The sequence below is a fragment of the Rosa chinensis genome, chromosome 5 (assembly GCF_002994745.2).
Source record: "Rosa chinensis cultivar Old Blush chromosome 5, RchiOBHm-V2, whole genome shotgun sequence".
NCBI lineage: Eukaryota > Viridiplantae > Streptophyta > Magnoliopsida > Rosales > Rosaceae > Rosa > Rosa chinensis.
Genome location: NC_037092.1, coordinates 15,889,397 through 15,908,310, shown reverse-complemented (window position 1 = coordinate 15,908,310; position 18,914 = coordinate 15,889,397). Strand labels below are relative to the sequence as shown.

Here is an 18,914-nt window from a genome sequence, read left to right as displayed (position 1 = left end):
AAACACCTCTGCCACATTAAGGCCATGTTTGGTTGGTGGAAAGGAAAGGAATCACTTTCATTTCCTTTGGGAAAGTGTTTCCGGAGGGGGGGGGGGGGAACCAATTTCCTCTACTTTTTCCTTTCCTTTGGGAAAGTATTTCCCTTCCTTGGCTGTCCCAAACACAGGAAAGTTATTTCCTTTCCCAATGCCCACTTTCCGGGAAACAAACATGGCCTAAGGGGACACAGTTGAGCCGCACTCCTACTTCGCTCGCCTGCAAGAACAGAAGCTGAAGGCGCCTTGTAGTAGTCAGAGAACCCGTCGGGTCGCTGACGCCCTACTTCACGAAACTAGAGTTTTGGTATCAGGCTTCGCCAAAAATGGAGCTAGTCGTTTCCCGATCCATAAACACATCACTTTGTTAGTAATAGAAAAGTATAGTTAAATATTCATTTACTATAAATAATTAAATATGTTTGCCAAACTTCCAAAACGCATCGTACTTTAACCAAATTGTAAACTTTTATTTTTTTTAATCACATTAACAACTCATAATGACAACAATTATTTTTTTTCACGAATCGAGCTCATGATCTTCCACTTATGAATAAAAAACTTATGCCACCATACAAAAAAACACTGAGTAAATAGGAGGTCGTGAGTGAGTTCGACAAGTTCGAAACAAAAAGAAAATACTAGTAACCAAATTACCTTTTGCCTTGTAACTTCATTTCTACGGAAATTGGCCTTCATATATTTCAGTTTTCACTTCTACTCTTTCCGTGTTCATATATTTGAGCTTCGTACAGAGTGAGGGCACAGTGGGACTAAAACTGCGAAGAAGATGCCGATAAGCACGACGGCGATCGGAGCCCTATTTGGACTGGGCACCCAGATGTACTCCAACGCCCTCCGCAAGCTCCCTTACATGCGCCGTAACCTCTCTTCTTCTTCTTTTTCTTCTTTCAACTCATTTCTTATTGACTCTCATCAAAACCCTAATCCCCCAATGTCTGCATGATCCGATTCAGATCCATGGGAGCACGTGCTGGGCATGGGTTTGGGTGCACTGTTCGTAAACCAGCTCGTCAAATGGGACGACAAGCTCAAGGAGGACCTTGATAAGATGCTCGACAAGGCCAAGGCCGCCAACGAGCGCCGCTATTTTGGTATTTTTCTTCAACCCTGATTTCAAATTTTGACAATTTAGTTCAATTTTGATTGTTCGTGGTTGTAATTGTGAAACCCAATTGATAAAGTTTCGGTCTTGATTGTTAAGCTCGTTTTGTTTTGTGAGGATTTGGGGAATTTGGAAAACACCTTAAGAACCAATTTCTATGGTAGTTGATATGCTCTTGGTGTTAATGGTGGAGGGTTATGGAGAGAAATGGATGAAAGTTTTGGTTTTTAAGAGTGTTGTGGTTATTATGTGTGGTTTGAACATTTTGAGAGGCGAAGCTAGAACTTGTTGTATGTGCGAATGGATAGTAGGGTGAGGATTTGCGAGACATATGCAGTGTGTCTCTCTAGCTCAAGGTGGGTTGCACCTCATCCTTTCTAGAAAATGTGAATTGAGCGGGCCATGTCGATGTTTCTAACCAGGAAACCTCAGTATTTTGGTTCTTCCTTTTAATATAACCATCTAAGTTATTATCTGACAATAAGATGATTAAAAGATTGTGTGTGCTAGGATCTTAGGGATATGGAGGGAGATGAATGAAAGTTTGTGGTTTTTAGGTGGTTACTGCTATATGTGAGGTTTGAGGTTTGAACCTTGTCAGGGACAAAGTATGACATTTTATATTTGCAAAAGGATATAAGGTGTGAATTTGTAAGTCATAATGTGTTGTTTCTCTCTAGCTCAAGGTGGGTTGCACCCTATAAATGTAGGTCTTTCAAAGAAATGTGAATTCAGCAGACTATCTTGATATTTCTAACCAGGAATCCCCGTATTTTGTTTTCTTCTGGCTATGTAGTTCATTATGCAACTCATAATATTCTTGAAAGGTGAAGGTTAAAAAAAATGTATATGATGCTAGGATCTTAGGGCTATGAGATGCTTTGTATTTGGAGATTGTTTTTTGTTTCGTAAACTCTAATTAGGTTGCAAACTTAATTTCTTTGGTCGCTTTCTGGTATATTTTTTCTCTTTAATTGGTAAGTTTTTTTTTTCTTTTCATTGCCTGTATTGTGATAATAGGTCTGCAATCTTGTCCATGCATCATTTTCCCACTTTCACCTGCTTATCAGACTGCCCCCCTTTAATGACAAAACCATGAAGAATCACAAGCATATTTGTTCGTGCAATTTTCCCGGTGAATCATTAGGGGCAAGATAAAAGTTTGTGAGAGTGTACTGATCATTCGGTATTGCTTGTACAAGCTAATCCTAAAACCTGTACCCATGAAATGATGTGAATTTTGCTCTCCATGCTCTTCCATTCTGTCCATTTATCAGATTCCGGTCCATCGTTCCTTCATTCATTCTTTTATTTACAGTTTTAGCCCAAAGTCCTCTTTACTTTCAAATCCTTATGTTTCCAAACTTGTAGAAACTTCGTCAGGTCAGTTGCTCTAGGAAATCTTAGCAGGAGCAAACAAATTTGTTAATTATATTATACTAGCATTCTAATTGCTTTGGAAGTTTTATGGTTTATTTTTTTGGTTGTGTGTGTAAAATTGTACTCTTAAGCAATAGCAGTGCTCCTGCTACTTTTTCCTTTTCTTTTCTAATAAATTGAGCAAATGAAAATGAAGCTACATTTCTTTTCTTCTGATTTAGTATCTGTAAATATAACTTTCATATGGTTCCTCTAAATTCTTATTCTGATTTGCAGATGAAGATGATGAATAGCTTGCATCTGAGTTTGTTGTGGCATGTTCCAGTCCGGAGATACCTTTGGACCTTCAAGCTGTAGGCACTTTTTTGCTTTCGATGTAAGGTTGATATTTTTGCAAGTTGAAAACTTTCCTGACCTTTTTAAGATGCGTAAGTGTTGTTATACTTTGATTTTGCAAAGATGAACGTAGTGCCTTGTGCATTATTAATAAATGGAATGATTCATTAGTTCTCCTAGCTGCATTATATTTTAAAAACAGAGCTGCGTTTTTTGGCAACAGTATATATCATTCTTTGTATGATGTGGAAAGCTCAAGTAGCTATTAGAGGTTTAGTTATGTATCATGATGTATTAATATGAACCTTTGGTGATGGTGCTAAAGTTATATAAACTAGTTCTAGAAGTAAATAAATCAGGGTTAAGATGGTGTCATGGAAGAGAGAAGCTTTGGTATTAATATGTAGAAAAATAATTTAACAGGGGATTTTGCCCCTCTAAAGTTGTAATATGACAGTTACATACATAAAAGCATCTGTTTCTGAACCGAACAGTATTGTGAATTCATTGTTGGAGAATTGATGTGTTACAGAATATAGTGAACATACAAGGTAAAAATGAAGAAATCATCTGCAAATCACTTGCTACAGGTTTTTTTTTTTCTTTTCTTTTCTTTTGTGAAGTGGGTGTGTCAGGCATCTGTTTGTGAAGTGGTTTGCTCAGGGCACTCTCTGTGAAGTGCTATTTCTTATTATCCATCAGCAAAGTATACATCTTAAATATGGATGACCTTTTAGTTGGAGCTTTTAGAAGCAGTTTGACCGCGTGTTTTAAGCTGAATTGGTAAAAAAGTAACCAACTCCCCAAGCCTTCACTTTTGGGAGTTTTGTGCTATTAGGTCAGTGGATCTGCAGCAGCTACAACTTTTTTGTTTTTGTTTTTTAACTGAGTTTGAATCATAGTATTGAATCTTTGGCTTTGATTGCTGAGTGCAGGTTTCTTTAAATTTAATTTCCTTTGAGGGCCAATAATAGCGTTGTAGAGAAGGAACATACTGCACCAAAATGGAAAGATATTCATATTTGAAAGAATTGCAGAAATATAATGGTGAAAACAATACCATTGATTCATAGATAGATATAAACTCTTTACAAAACGATGCCATTGACATTTGCCTCAAAGAGAGCCTATTCCAGCTGCTTACATATGGCTTCAACAATGCATTATAGTTGCTAGCCAAAAACTAAACCCGTGTATTTATTCTCATATCAGACTCTATCTACATTCATCTTATTAAACTCCACCATCCTATGATTGAAAACATGTAATAACTGATCACAGGCTTGCCGTGATGAAGGCCTCTCTGCCGGGCTGGTTTTTGTGCACTGCAGTGCTATCTCTAGTACTTGGAATGCTGCATATTCTTCCCCGGATAAGAGTGGTCTCAGTGCAGGGTCTATCAATTCCTCACGAATTTGATCTTGCATTTCAATATGCGTCTCCACCCATCTCACCATGTCCATCTCCGCTCCAAAAGATGCATCCGTCGGCATTTTTCCGCTGACGAGCTCCATTAGCACAATTCCCATGCTGTAGACATCACTCTTTTCTGTTGCCTTGAGCGAATATGCATACTCTGAAATCATATGAAGTTTTGTTAGGAATCCACCCAAATTCCGAATCCAAAATAATTAGGAACAGTAATCCAAAGCAAAAAAAAGTTTAGTACCTGGGGCTATGTAACCGTAGGATCCAGCAAACCATGTAGTTGATTCTGTGTTGGACTCAAAATTCTCATTGAGTGTCTTGGCAAGGCCAAAATCCCCAAGATGTGCCTCCATATTCGAGTCTAGCAAGACATTGCTTGATTTAATGTCCCTGTGAATGATCTTTGGCACACAGTCATGGTGGAGATACTCCACTCCTTGAGCTAACCCAACTGCAATCTTTAACCTTGCTTCCCAATCAAGGCTTTTCTTCTTGCTGTTAACTTGTTCTTTGTGTATCCAATCCCATACGCTTCCATTTTCCATGTACTCATAGATCAACAGATTGGAGCCTGCTCCTTTGTTGCTACAATACCCCATTAGCTTCACTAAATGCCTGTGCCTTATCCTCCCAAGCGTCTTAATCTCCCTTGTGAAGCTTTTATTTGACATAAGGTCATCCTTGTACAAAATCTTCTTCACTGCCACAGTTTCTCCGGTAGACAATTCAGCTCTGTAGACTACTCCGGATCCTCCTGATCCGATCATAAACTCTTTGCTTAGATTGTTGGTGGAATCCATGATGTCTTTCCACTTGAAATCTGGCTTGACAGAACCATTTGAAAATAGCAGTCTCCGCTTAGCATGAGAAGAACTCGATGAGTACACGCAGTTCACTTCACTGGCTTTTCTAAGCGCTTCTCGCCTGTGTTTTAAGAAAGAAGCAGCTCCAAATATTAGCAGGGCAATTGCAGCTAAAGTACATAATGCAGAAATGACTACCACAGTCAATTCATTTGGGCCTGACTGGTTCTTGCTGCCATTGCAGCTACCAAGAGGGTTCCCACAAAGATGTAAATTTCCTGCAAAGGCCTCGGCTGGCCAGTGTGAGAGTTGCTTGCTCAATTTTCCTTCCAGATTGTTGTAAGTGAGATTAAGCTTTCCCAAGCTACTCATTGCACCAATTGTAGAGGGGACTTCTCCACTAAGTTGATTGTGAGATAGATTAAGCGCCTCAAGTTTTGATAGTGTCCCAATAGATGCCGGGATCTGACCATTCAGTTTATTGGAACTGAGGTCTAACATGCTCTGAAGATTTTGGAGTTGTCCAAGCTCATAGGGTATGTCACCATCAAAGCTGTTTTGTGAGAGCCTAAGCTCATAGAGGTTGCCTAGCTTACCAATGGCTGGAGGCATTGGGCCCGAGAATTGGTTGTGGTCGAGGTTTAGGACATTGAGAGAACCCAGGTTGCCAATCTCAGCAGGGAGGGTACCATTGAGCAAATTGTCATTCAAAGAAAGCACTAGCAGTTTAGAACAATTGAACAACTCTTGGGGAAGTGGCCCTGTGAATCGATTTGAGGAGAGCTTCAACTCTCCTAGCTGAGGCAAACTTCCAAGCCACATGGGAATGATGCCAGAAAGAAGGTTGTCATTCAAATCAAAATGAGACAATTTCTTGCACGATGAAAGCTCAGCTGGGATTGGTCCAGTGAGTGAATTCCCTGACACATCTAACAGTGATAGTTCACTGATTTTTCCCAATGTAACTGGGATTGGACCCGTAAATTGGTTGTTCCCCAATCTCAACCTCTCAAGGGAGGTTGAATTTCCCAGATGGGGAGGAATCTCACCATCAAAGGCATTGTCAGTGACATCAAAAGAAAGGAATGAATTCGAGCTACATAATGCAGCAATGCTTCCATTCAGTTTGTTTTTCGACAAATTCACTCTAGTCAAATTCGCCATATGAACCAATGTTTCAGGAAGATTACCTTCAAGTGAATTGTTGTATAGCATGAACTGCTGCATTGCTTGAAGAGACCCAAATGTAATAGGAATGCCACCAGAGAAACGGTTATCCGCCAAGTCCAGGATAGTTAGTTGGTGACAGTTGCCCAATGTGGCAGGAAGCTCACCCACTAGCTCATTCTGCCTGATATGAAGAAAGTTCAAATCTTTGAGCCTCCCAATAGTGATTGGGATCTCCCCACTGAACTTGTTCCCAAAGAAGTCAATCATCTGCAAACTCGAACAATTCCCAATCTCAATTGGGATTTCACCACTAAGCTGGTTATCATAGAGATACAAAATCTCTAGCTGCCCAAGCATACCAATCTCTTTAGGCAGAGGACCCTGCAAATTGTTGTGATACAAAACAAGAGTCTGGAGATTGCTGAGGTTGCCTATATATGGAGAAATTGAACCAACCAAGCTGTTGTTGTGGAGCAAGAGGTCAGTTAACTCCACCAAGCCATACAGTTCGAGTGGAATTGATCCACTGATTGAATTGTTGGACAAGTCAAGTTGCTTCAGGGATTGACACTGGCTCAGCTCAGCTGGGATTTCGCCGAAAATTTGAGAATCAGATATCACCAAGTGCTCCAAACTAGTTGCATTGGAGCATATAGTCTTTGGTATAACACCGGAGAGATTGTTGTTGGACAAAACCAAGAAAACCAGTTGAACCATGTTACCTAGTTCCTCTGGGATTCCTCCTGTGAGCTTGTTAATGGACAAATCAAGATTCTGAAGATTGCCCAATTGAACCAAGGACTTGGGTATTGCACCCTCAAGTTGGTTCCCCATAAAGTTCAGGTACCCGAGTTGACTCATCCCACCGAGTTGACTCGGTATCTCCCCGGAGAGGCTGTTGTTGACCAAATTGAGTAGCTGGAGATTGGTGAGCTGACCCAATTCCCCGGGAATCGAGCCGTTGAGTTTATTTTCAGCAGCCGTGAACACAGTGAGACTAGAACAGTTCCCCAACTCGGCCGGGATTGGACCCTCGAGTTGGTTCTGCTGGAGGATTAAATTCTCCAGCTGACCGAGCCGGCCGAGTTGGGGTGGTATTGGACCGTTGAGACCACATGACGCCACCGCGAGGGTGACCAAGTTGACAAGGTTACCAAATGAGGCTGGAATGGACCCGGTTAGCTCATTGTCACCGATTCTCATGACTCGGAGACTCGTGAGAGAGCCGAGTTCACTCGGGATGGGTCCACCGAGTCGGTTCGTAAAGAGGAGCAAAGATTCCAAGGAAGAGAGGTTTGAGAGGGCTGGTGGGATGGGACCAGTGAGGCCGTTAGAAGAGAGATCGAGGTGGAGCAGGTACTTCAAACTGCCGAGTTGGGGAGATATTGACCCGCCGAGTGACGAGTCGGAAAGGTTGAGTCCGACCACTTGGACCGAGTCATCGACCGAGTCAGACCCGCATGTCACTCCTCTCCAAGTACAGAAATTTGGGTTGCTTTCAGACCATCCATGCAAGGCTGTTTCGGATATTGGGTCCTCCAAAAACGACTTCTTCACCTCCAAAAGCACTTTTAGAGTCGTATTGCTATCGAGCTCTGCCTCCACAAACATAGAAGAAATGACAAGAAGAATAAGAAAAAGTGGTAAAGTTGACATCTTTGTTGTTGTTGCAGCCATTGCTCTGTTTCATTCAGAACAGAGTAAAAAACAGAGCAACTGTTTCATTCATATAAAAGAATGGATCAAAGGGTTGAGGGTTTTTGGTGGTGAGGGAATTGAAGACGGTAGTAAATACTTGGGTGGGTGGAAATGGTGGTTGAATGTTGGTCTTGGGTTTTGAGATGAGGATGCATGGAACTGTGAGAAGCTATATATGGTTCTTGGAGTGTACAAAAATAAAAGTTGGTAATTGCATGCATTGGAAACTTGGGGCGTTTTGATGAGGCCTAAGAATTGGTGATTTCAAGAGATAAGATTAGAACAACCATATCAATGAGGCCACAAAACTTTTGTCAGCTGTAGACTGCAAACATTTCACATTAATGAGAGCAGGCCATTACTGAACAGTGCAGTCTTAAATAAAGGGATAGAGATGAAGGTCAATCTGGGTCAGAGAGGAAATTGTATTTTTAAATCATTGAATAATGGGAATGGGAATGAGAATCGGTACAAGAAAGGTCAGAGAATAAGAAAGGCACAAATTTTAGTAGTGAGATGGGGAAAGATACAGAGGGAGTGAGCTGGGTTTTGTGGTTGATTGAATGTGAAGTTAAAGAAGATATGGGGCTGCTGCTACTGCTTACACGGAGAAGATACAGTAGTTGGGTGACCGACAAGGAACGATTGTCGTGGGTTTACGAATTTGGGTGTGTTGGTTCAAAAATGAAGAAGACCCTACAGTGAAAGTGAGCGGTTGGATTTCCATTTTAAATGTATGAACAGTTCAACAATTGGAATGAATAAGCTTTACAAAGTCAAACAGCTAGAGTCCCCCAAACCCTTGTCATTCCCCACGTAACCCAACTCAACTAATTACTTCTGAATTAATTGCATAATGCTTTTCAATCACATATTAAACATATGAGAGTAACGTTTTAGAGTGAGAATCTGTTAGCTTCATAATACATAGTTAACCGTACTATCTCGATTGAGCTTTATAATTTAGATCGCCATTAAAATAGAATATGTTATGTAAGATCGATTGTAGAATATGTTATGTAAGATACTAAAAAGAAAGAAACATGGAGTGTGAATTGTAAAATAAGGAGTGTAAATTTCATTATTCTTATTCTCATATGATATTTATTTTCATTAGATCGATGCCTTCATAAACTTGTTTTCTAATATATTGATTTTGCAGTTATAGATCATATAAATTATAAATACTAATTTTTTTTTTTTAATTTCATTACAACTAATCGCTCTTGAGTTCTTGACTAAAAACTCGTGCATAATTGGAGCTAAATACTAAACATGTACTAAACTATTAAACTTCTGACTCTTAACCTTTAACGGCGGCGTGTGAGGCAACACAAGGCGCTATAACGAAAAAAATTAAGTAGAGGACATTTTTATTTGGCGAAAGAGCAATCTATTAAACCAGAACAAAGAGAGAAATCAAGGGCCAAAAACCCAGAAATCCAGTTCCACCCCAAACATAGACCTCAGGGGGAATAGGAGCAGCATTATTCAAACAAATGCGCCAGGTAGGAAAACTAATGTGATTCCTTCCATTAAATTAATCGAATATCTCTTAGTAAAATATCTTTGCTTGAGGCTTAATGCATCATATTCATACCCTTTGAAAAAGTGAATTGTACTATATAGTTTATGTCATGGTCTATTGGGTTTGAGCTACCAAATCCTCATGTCCTTTTGTGGAGATTCGTAGTTGTTTTGATAAGCTTGGTTTGCATGATAACCCTATGTGGTACTCCAAATTAAGAGTATGTTTCTTTTCTCTTTGCCCCCACTCAATTATGCAAGGCTTTGTTATAACTTAATCAACACATTATATTTCTTATACTCTTCCTCCATTTGTGCATGCAAACAAATTAACTTCAACCTACTTCATCAAATTATACGGACAAGCTGTTAATGATTTTCATAAGTCTTGTAGTTATAATTTATATGGGGTCCTTTTAACTTAATTTGCTCCTTTTTCTTGCACCTAATTGCTTAATCAAATATCTTATCATTATCTTTCTATGTAACAATGTCGATCTCCTCTATTCAACATCGAGGTATTTCATCATCAATAGACCAGTCTTCTCCATAGTAGGCCATGTCCTTCAACATTGTATATAACTCCAATCAAGTTGATGGATATAACAAAACTTTCATGCAGTTAATATAAGTATTTAGAAGTTAATATGAGCAAGTAAATTACAATGGCTTTTGTTGTTTTTATTTGGTAAACAACCACACAATTCTAGTTCTTCTTTCCCACCATAGAAAGTTGGTGAGAAGTGAAAACCCTAGCAATAATAATGAAGCAAGCAGTAGTGAATTAACTCGTACCTGTTTCCACCCTAACCTCCAAGTAATAATATATCTATACAATTAACTGATAACCCCCCATATCCCTACACCGCAGAGAGTTCAGCCTCCGGCCCTCTGCATGTCGATAACACCATGTGAACCTCTGACTTACCGATCGGAAAAACCATGTGAACCTTTTCCCTCAGTTTACCCCCACCCAGCCCTTAGAAAGATCTGCTAGCTAGCTAGCTCAGTAGTATCATAGTGTATACTTTATTCGACAATGTATCATGTATCTCTCCTAGTATCACATTGATTCGATGTGGAAGTTCGAGTTTAGGTCTACATCGATCAAATATATACTGTGTTTGACAACATCGACTTATTGTCTTGTAGTTCAGTAGATTTTGATGTTAATGGAGCTAATGTACATCTGGCAAACATAGTTCTAATCATGATGAACAATTGGAGATATTGTTGGAGAGGAAATATCTCACATTGGAAAAGTGATAAATAAAATATCACTTATAAGTGGGTGGCTCTTACCCAATTGTACCGAGGCCTTTTGTGATTAAAACCCAACACCTATCGAGTGGTTAAGTTGGAATATTCTGATTGGATTGTTACCAAGTGTCCGATGTGGGCCTTGAATTGTTATATTGGCCAAGTCTCCGATATGAGACTTGTGTCCCAATTTCCAATGTGGGAATTGGATTGTTAATTAATTTCACGTGCAGACCTAGAGCTAGGTTGCACGTGAGGGGGGGTGTTGGAGAGGAAAGATCCCACATTGGAAAAGTGACAATTAAAATATAATTTATAAGTGGGTGAATCACACCCAATTGTACCGAGGCCTTTTGTAATTAAAACTCAACACCTAACAGGTGGTTAAGTTGGGACAGTATCGGTATAATGGTGAGCCACGGGCCACGCTTGTCGCTGTTTAACAGATATATAAGGAGGCTAGAGTTCTTTGTCTCAAATTAGTCATCGATGTTAGTTCAAGATCTTGATAAAAGTCTATGAACTATGATCGAGCTCGTTTCAGAAAATTTATATTACTTGCATGCATGTCATGGTTTCAATAAACAAAGAAGTCACAATCGTTTGTTTGCTTATTGAATATTGATTAATGCAATACTAGCTATCTATCTAGCTAGCTCCTTGATTTGTCAACCAAATGTTCAAGTTCATGACCATCCGTGATAGTGTGCTGAGGTAATACTTACAAAAACTATATAGATTATTACTTGAAGATGTAGATCAGAAAGGAATATTAACTTTTCATCAATTAATTACTATATTAACTAATAAATTAAACTAGCAAGCTTTCATTGGATGCAACCAAGAGATTCCAGTATGAATATATAGTCATTTTAATTAGTTTAATTACTAAGCGAAGTCATGCTCTATGATATATAAGTTAGAATCAGGACCAGGTGGTGAAAGATAGGAGGAAGGAATGAGTAGTTAGACAATTACAAAAATGATGACATATTTTGTAGAATTTAGATGCATGTATGTGCTTTGTCCAAGAGAATAGGACAGAGATGATCATACTTAAAAGAGTACTTAAACTCTTAAAGCCATCACACCCATTCACAATATATCCTTCCAATTATTTAGCAGACAGTTTGTTGACTTCTAATTCACATATAATCTATAGGATAAAATTCACGGAGTCACGAATAATGTCTAAATTTAATTTTCTGCATCATCTAAGCTGTTATTCAATCTTTTTTTAAGTGTGAATAAGGTACCTGAATTTTTAAATTCAACTAGTTAATTATGATTCTTCTTTGTTTTGCAAATATATACTTGAAATTTCATGTTTGACATGCAGATTTTTTTGATATCAAGTTCACATCATGGCAGACCAAATTGTCAAACATATATATGAAATCTTCTGTGTCAATTGAAGATGAGGATATATAGTTAGCTATAGAACAAATATACGAGAGGTACGTTCGAACTTGCATGATGCAGGGACAGCTAAGAGATCGACCAACATTTCTCACTGCAAAAATATTATTACAATTATTCATTCACACAATTATGTGAAGGAATTGAAATAATTAAATAGCCTTTTTGGTTCTTGACTAATGTTGTCTCATTTCAGTGAGTAGTCAACATCTTGAGATATATATATATTATCTTCGATATCTTCATATGACATGGCTACGTGGTAAGTATTAGTAGTAAAACTGTTAAAACGGTGGAGATTTACATGATGATCGAGTAGGTCAATTGAAACACAAACATTAGGTAATTAGCACAACCCAGTTTGACAGTTCTGGAAGCTTTGAGTCTGAGTCTAGCTCTGATCGATTATGGAGCTGATGGACCAAAAGCATATATAATCTGTGGCAATTTGGGAAAGAGCTAACTAGAGCACCTTCACCAACTTCAATTTTTAGTCTTCTTTTTCTTTCTTATATAGGCAAACCTTCGTCATCCTTGAGAACTTTTCTGTTCTAAATTACTAGGTCAGCACTTCCAAAAGCAAAAGAGGTTAGGTTCTATTGGTGGTTGGAGTTTTCAGATTACGCCTGAACATGCACTCTGGGCTGATCAGGTTTGGGACTTTCAATCTGCCTAACCCAATTCTTTTACATTTCTTTGATATTCTCTTGACCCAAGTTACTCGATATGCCGGCCCAACTAAATTTCCATGATTAATGCAGTTTTTTTAGACAAATTCCACTTATCATTTCTCATTCCTTGAATGAAGAATGATATTGCTTTCCAACACCATTGGTTCATGTTGATGTTGAGTGTGATTGTTGAGTCCTAACACTCTTTGACATCGGATATATTGTGGACAACATATATTTCACATTTTCGTAAGTAAATGATGACTCATAGATTAACTCATCTCACTATCACTCTTGGTGGAGATTATGTTAGTTTAAACGAGACTTATGCATGCTATTATTAGCATCATACGCCTTAGACATGTGAAACCATGCAAATAATAGCATGCACTTCAAAGGGGTTATTGGCCGAAAGGAGGGAGCTGTTGAATCCAATTGTCACACCAGATATTAATAGGCTCACCATTCCCTGCCTGCCACCGCATGTCAGCTTCCAGCACAAACCTTGAAGTGAAAATAGAGATTCAAGAATCTAAGAGTTGGGAATAACAAACAAATACAATCTTAATCAACAGAACTAAAAACAGATAATTTCCTAATCAAATGCATAAAATATCTCTAATTATGATCGAGTTAATTTACATAAGGTGCAAGTGTGCAATCACATATTCATTTTTTAAAATATATAACCAGTTCAAATTTCAAAATTGATGACAATGTTTTGCCTATATTCGATATATGTCACTACTCTTAGAAGAAGTTGATGAGTTTTGGAATATCTATCAAATTTTGAAAGTTCCTTTCAATTATTAAAGAAGAAACATGCAAACAATTTGTCCACATATACAAGCCTTGATCATTTTCTTACTCAATTAAGAAACCAAACCGGGTGAATTGAAGTTTCGATCACAATCTTAATTGTAGTTTAAAAATAACAATTTTCGTTAGAAAACCCAATAGAACCAATAAATCCTACATGGGATCAAACACGTACAATTAAATATACTAGTGAAGAATCTATTAGATTTTGTGAAAGTCAAAATCCCTCGCCCACAAAATAATTTCAGGAATAATTCTCAAGCTCAACATGCCGGCATGTCATCTCGTTTTAGCTGGGTGTGCTTCCCACGTAGTCCTCAGCTAATCAATAATCAACTCCAATATTCCAATATCTTCTAACCAATACATGCAATATATAAATCAAACCTTGTCAACACCTCTTCATTGGAAGCAGAAACCAGTAGTCTTCCCTTCTGTGCATAGACATTCATCACATACCAAGCATCATGAATCCCATAGTTTCTTTGCTCTTTGTCCTGCTCGTTGTTGTTCAGTTGAGTCCAACCTTATCATATCCAGCAGATGATCACCATCATCACGACGACGATAATAACGAATCACCTGAACACTGGAAGGGTGCCACACCTCTAACCGTTCCGACCATTTTAGAGAACTTGCCTTTTGGGGATTTTCTCTCCTTTGCTCACTACCACAGGAGTTGTCCAGACCTTGAAGGCATTATCAATAGGAAATTGAAGCAATGGCTTAAGCAGGACTACACCATAGCTGCTAGTCTCATGAGGTTGCACTTCCATGACTGTGCCATCAGGGTAAGATTAATTTCATGCTTCACACTATTTGCTGGTATATTATACTACTTTAGCAATTAGAGACTTATTGATTAACCTATCCGAATTTGGAGAATAGAACCTCATCTAAGAAATTCTAAGCTTCACAAATAAATATATCAAATATAAGGGCCTCTTCATATGTTGCCAATTGATTTTAAGTTGAATGCCTAGATGTATACATGGTATCAGAAGTTGACTATGAACTATTCATTGTATTACATTTCGAAATTCCAATAATGTAAAAACAACCTCACATGTGGCTCAGTGTGTGGTTGTACGGGAGTGAGTGTATGTTAAATAATAGAATCCCACATAGTTAGAAATTCACATATATATATATATATATATATATATATATATATATATATATATATATATATATATATATATATATATATATATATAAGAGATCGAGTCTATTTGTTCTTAAGTTGGCAGCCTAATTTCATATGCTTTGTAGTCACCAAAGGTATTTATAAAATGCTAGTTCATTCCTTATTTTGTGTTTTGAAATATATATGCAGGGATGTGATGCCTCCATCTTATTAAACCATGAGGGAAGTGAGAGGACTGCCTTGGCCAGCAAGACACTGAGAGGGTTTGAAGTGATAGATGATATCAAAGCAGAGGTCGAGAAGAAGTGCCCCAAAACAGTATCTTGTGCAGATATCTTGACTGCAGCTACAAGAGATGCCACTGTTATGGTCGGCGGTCCATACTGGATGGTCCCCTATGGTCGGAAGGATGGGCGAGTTTCAATTGCCAAGGAAGCTGAATGGGTGCCAATGGGTCATGAAAACATTACTGCTTTGGTAGAGTTTTTCCAATCTCAGGGCTTGAATGTGCTTGACTTGGTTGTTCTCTCAGGTAAACCTACTAGTTCCTACTATTTTACATTTTACAATTGATAGCAACATTACATATATTTATGACATCTAACATGTTCTGTTATCAGACAATTTAACACCCGAGACTCTCAATCTAAAATAATGATTGATCAAGTGGACTATGATTTAAAGGTTTCTTTGAAAACATTCAAATTGGTTGATGGTTTGACAACATAAAAAACAGGTAAGTGATATTCATGCATACACCTTTCTGTGCTATAAATTACTATTCATCACCCTTTTATGTGTTAACTAAAAAGGTGTGTGATTAGTATTTTTATATGAAAAGGGTATGTGAATATTATCTCACTAAAAACATCAGTAGTTGAGGAGAGAATAATTTCCTAAACTGGATCAACAATCTGATTGACTGTTTTCAAAATAAATAATCAATTTCTTCTTCTTTGGCAGGGGCACACACCATAGGAAGGTCTTCATGTGCTTCCATACAAAACAGGCTCTTTAACTTCGATGGATATGGGAACTCTGATCCATCCATTGATGAAAAATACTTGAACTTCTTGAAAAGAAAATGCAGATGGGGATCAGACTATGTTGACCTTGATGCTACAACTCCAAAAACCTTTGACACTGCATACTACTCGAATCTGCAGAGGAAGATGGGACTTCTCAAAACAGATCAATTGTTGTATTCTGATACAAGGACTTCACCACTTGTCACTGCTTTGGCTCACCAGCCCGCAGTCTTCTACCACCAGTTTGGAGTCTCCATGGCCAAACTGGGGAATGTTCAAGTCCTCACCGGCCAAGATGAAGGCGAAATTCGAACCAACTGCAATTTTGTCAACTCTTATTGATTACGACCTTAATTACTTATCATTATCGAGAATCAAACGTAAACCGTACCTTTCTTTGAATCTTTTTACCTTGTTTTGCTTAACCATATATTTGTATTATGAATGTTTATCTATACCATGCACTGTACCTGACAGCTAACAGCTGGCTTGACAAGAATTTTGTAATTGTTCTTTCACGTTGACACTATAATTCCTTTGCTATATAATGTCAATATTCCATTTCTCTGCATCAATCGCTTTAATTTGCTTCATATATTAATTCTTAAGTACTTCAAAAGTTCAAAAAGAACATCTCCAATTGATTCCATTTTGCTCCATCTATTCGTAAGTTCTTAAGTTTAAAAAGAATATCTCCAATTGATCTCTGCATGAGCTACTAAGTGCAAATTCGTGAAAAAAAAATTTCAAAAACCTACTCTAATCATGTAGGTTCCATATCTATTCCTAATTAATTAGTGAGATAATTTTTAGAAGCTCCTAAATCCAAACAGTGAAGACTATTTTAGGCTATCCTAAAGATTGAATATTCATTACTATCACAATAGATTAACATTTCCAAGTGCTTAAACCATATATAAATCCAATTCGAGATTTAAGATAACTTTCAAGTCTTCTATCCAATTGAGTGCATATTTTTAAGCAACTAAACTAGAATGGTAGAAAAGTAAATATTTGCAAGTTAGGGACTTTCACAAATCACAATAATGAGTTAGTACAAAAAGAAATCTCATATCTGTCAAATTCTCCCTTGTCACCGGAAAAATATCAACTTTTACGAAGATTCATAATGAGGCATAACTTAATCAATATTGAGTAAAAAGTTGATATCGAACAGTTATAATATCTCATGAAAAAAAAAGGTAGAATTTTTTTCAAACTCTGGCAGTAGTTTTTTTTTTACTTTCCAAATGCCTAAAAGTTGTAAAAAAAATTCTGTTCAAGATTTTTGGGTGTCTTTACTTGGAATAGGTTCAGAAAATCATATTTTCTCAATTATGAGATTATGACAACATTGTAAAGGTCATGAGTTCAATTCTCACTGACATATGTAAGGGTAGGGTGAGTTAAGATTTTTTTTTTTTTTTTTAAATTATGAACATAATTTGACACATTTGGATGTGTTGTGGCATGCTGAAACATGTCAAACCTTATTCATACTTTTTTTTTTTATTGAAATTATCCTTTCCATATTCTCGTTATTGGTAACACATGATTTTTAGTAGTTGTTCCAAGTGACGGACTGAAAAAATCTCAACCCGACTTTTTTTTTTTAATACAAATTTTCAAGGTTGAAAAACTAGGAAGATTATAAAAAATCCGTTCAATATTTTTGAGGTCCACCAAGTGGAGCACATTCTAAAAATCATGTTTCATCAATGATAATATTATGGCATGAGAAAATTTTCAGAAATAGGGCATTGGCATGGTTTAGCACTTTGGAGGTGGCATATATGGAAGCACTCGTGGCATGCAGAAACATGCCAAACCTTGTAAACACCATATTTTTTATTGAAATTCTCTCATCTCATAATCGCATCGTTGAGAAAACATGATTTCTACCAAATTTCGGATCTCAAAAATCTCCATCTAATTTTTATTTATTTATGATTTTCCCGGTTTTCTGACTTTGGAATATCATAGAAAAAAAATCATATTGAAATATTTGAGATTCATTAGTAAAGACTTGCTTAAAATTTATGATATACCAATGAAAAAAATTTGGGGATAAAATAAGAACATGAGATTTTGGCCAAGAAAACCTTGTGCTATCTACAATTTTGGATAATTTTTTCTTTTCTTTTTAAAACTCAATGGGATGGAGATATTGGCCCATGGCCCGCCAAAAAAAAAAATCAAGGATTCTCCCAATACTTTGTGCTCTGGGTTTTAATTTGTCCTCTTTATAGCTAGGAAGCCTAGGATGGCTTGCAATTCCAAGCCTGACTGACTGGCAAAAAGGTCAAACCAAGCCCGATTATTGACCCCAAAAAAGGAAACAGTTAATCAGTATCTGTTAAACACACACAGTAATACACTATGAGAAAATTGTAATTGTTTCAAGGAAGATAAAAATACGAGGTAAAAGTATCATGCATTGTAGTAATCGTCTTTAATGAGTTTTGTGACATAATCCAATACACAAGACTATCATTGAGTCCAATCATTGGTTTAGTTATGGAAATTATAAGTCCTAAGAAAATGATAAACCGAATTTGATATATATAGAAAGAACAGTACAGTACAGGAGCTTCTTTTGTATTGTTTGATACTTGTTTAATTTTTAATGATTCACTCAAAGTCGACCTTGAAAAGCAGTCTCCACAAACACCTTGCTTTTCTCTTTTCATTTTTACAGGCCGACACCTACTTCTCTCTCCCTCTAGCTCCCTCTGTGTCTGCAACACAGACATTTGAACTTTCATGAGATAGAACCCTACAAGGTAATTCAAATAGCAGAGCGTTTCTTTTCTTTCCATCTTCAGCTAGCTCTGAGACTTAGCCCACAAAACTATATGTCTATATACGTTTAATCTATTAGAACCTAGCTAGATGTTGTTCCATGATGATCATCTAGAGCTTGTTGAGTGATAATAAAGATATATTTTGCATGGCTAGTGCTAATGCAAAACTACCTACTGTCTTCTTCTTCCTCTTTCTCTTTTTCATATTTCACACCACCATGGCTAAAAAGCAGCATAGCTTCCAAATCCCATCTGTTACTCA

General features: G+C 37.4%; 3 protein-coding genes across 3 annotated transcripts; 2 read left to right on the top strand and 1 right to left on the bottom strand.

Annotated features, from left to right (window-relative positions):
- Positions 1–742: 742 nt before the first annotated feature.
- Positions 743–3,057, top strand: LOC112166570. Its single transcript, XM_024303445.2, has 3 exons — positions 743–917; positions 1,014–1,151; positions 2,819–3,057. The coding sequence occupies exons 1-3, from the start codon at positions 827–829 to the stop codon at positions 2,833–2,835; spliced, it is 246 nt and encodes an 81-aa protein (XP_024159213.1). The 5' UTR covers positions 743–826; the 3' UTR covers positions 2,836–3,057.
- Positions 3,058–3,598: 541 nt separating this feature from the next.
- Positions 3,599–8,305, bottom strand: LOC112166569 (LRR receptor-like serine/threonine-protein kinase GSO1). Its single transcript, XM_024303443.2, has 2 exons — positions 4,548–8,305; positions 3,599–4,454 (listed from the first exon to the last, which is right to left on the bottom strand). The coding sequence occupies exons 1-2, from the start codon at positions 7,954–7,956 to the stop codon at positions 4,087–4,089; spliced, it is 3,777 nt and encodes a 1,258-aa protein (XP_024159211.1). The 5' UTR covers positions 7,957–8,305; the 3' UTR covers positions 3,599–4,086.
- Positions 8,306–14,127: 5,822 nt separating this feature from the next.
- Positions 14,128–16,372, top strand: LOC112203268 (peroxidase 7). Its single transcript, XM_024344258.2, has 3 exons — positions 14,128–14,464; positions 15,010–15,352; positions 15,784–16,372. The coding sequence occupies exons 1-3, from the start codon at positions 14,141–14,143 to the stop codon at positions 16,188–16,190; spliced, it is 1,074 nt and encodes a 357-aa protein (XP_024200026.1). The 5' UTR covers positions 14,128–14,140; the 3' UTR covers positions 16,191–16,372.
- The last annotated feature ends 2,542 nt before the right edge of the window (positions 16,373–18,914 follow it).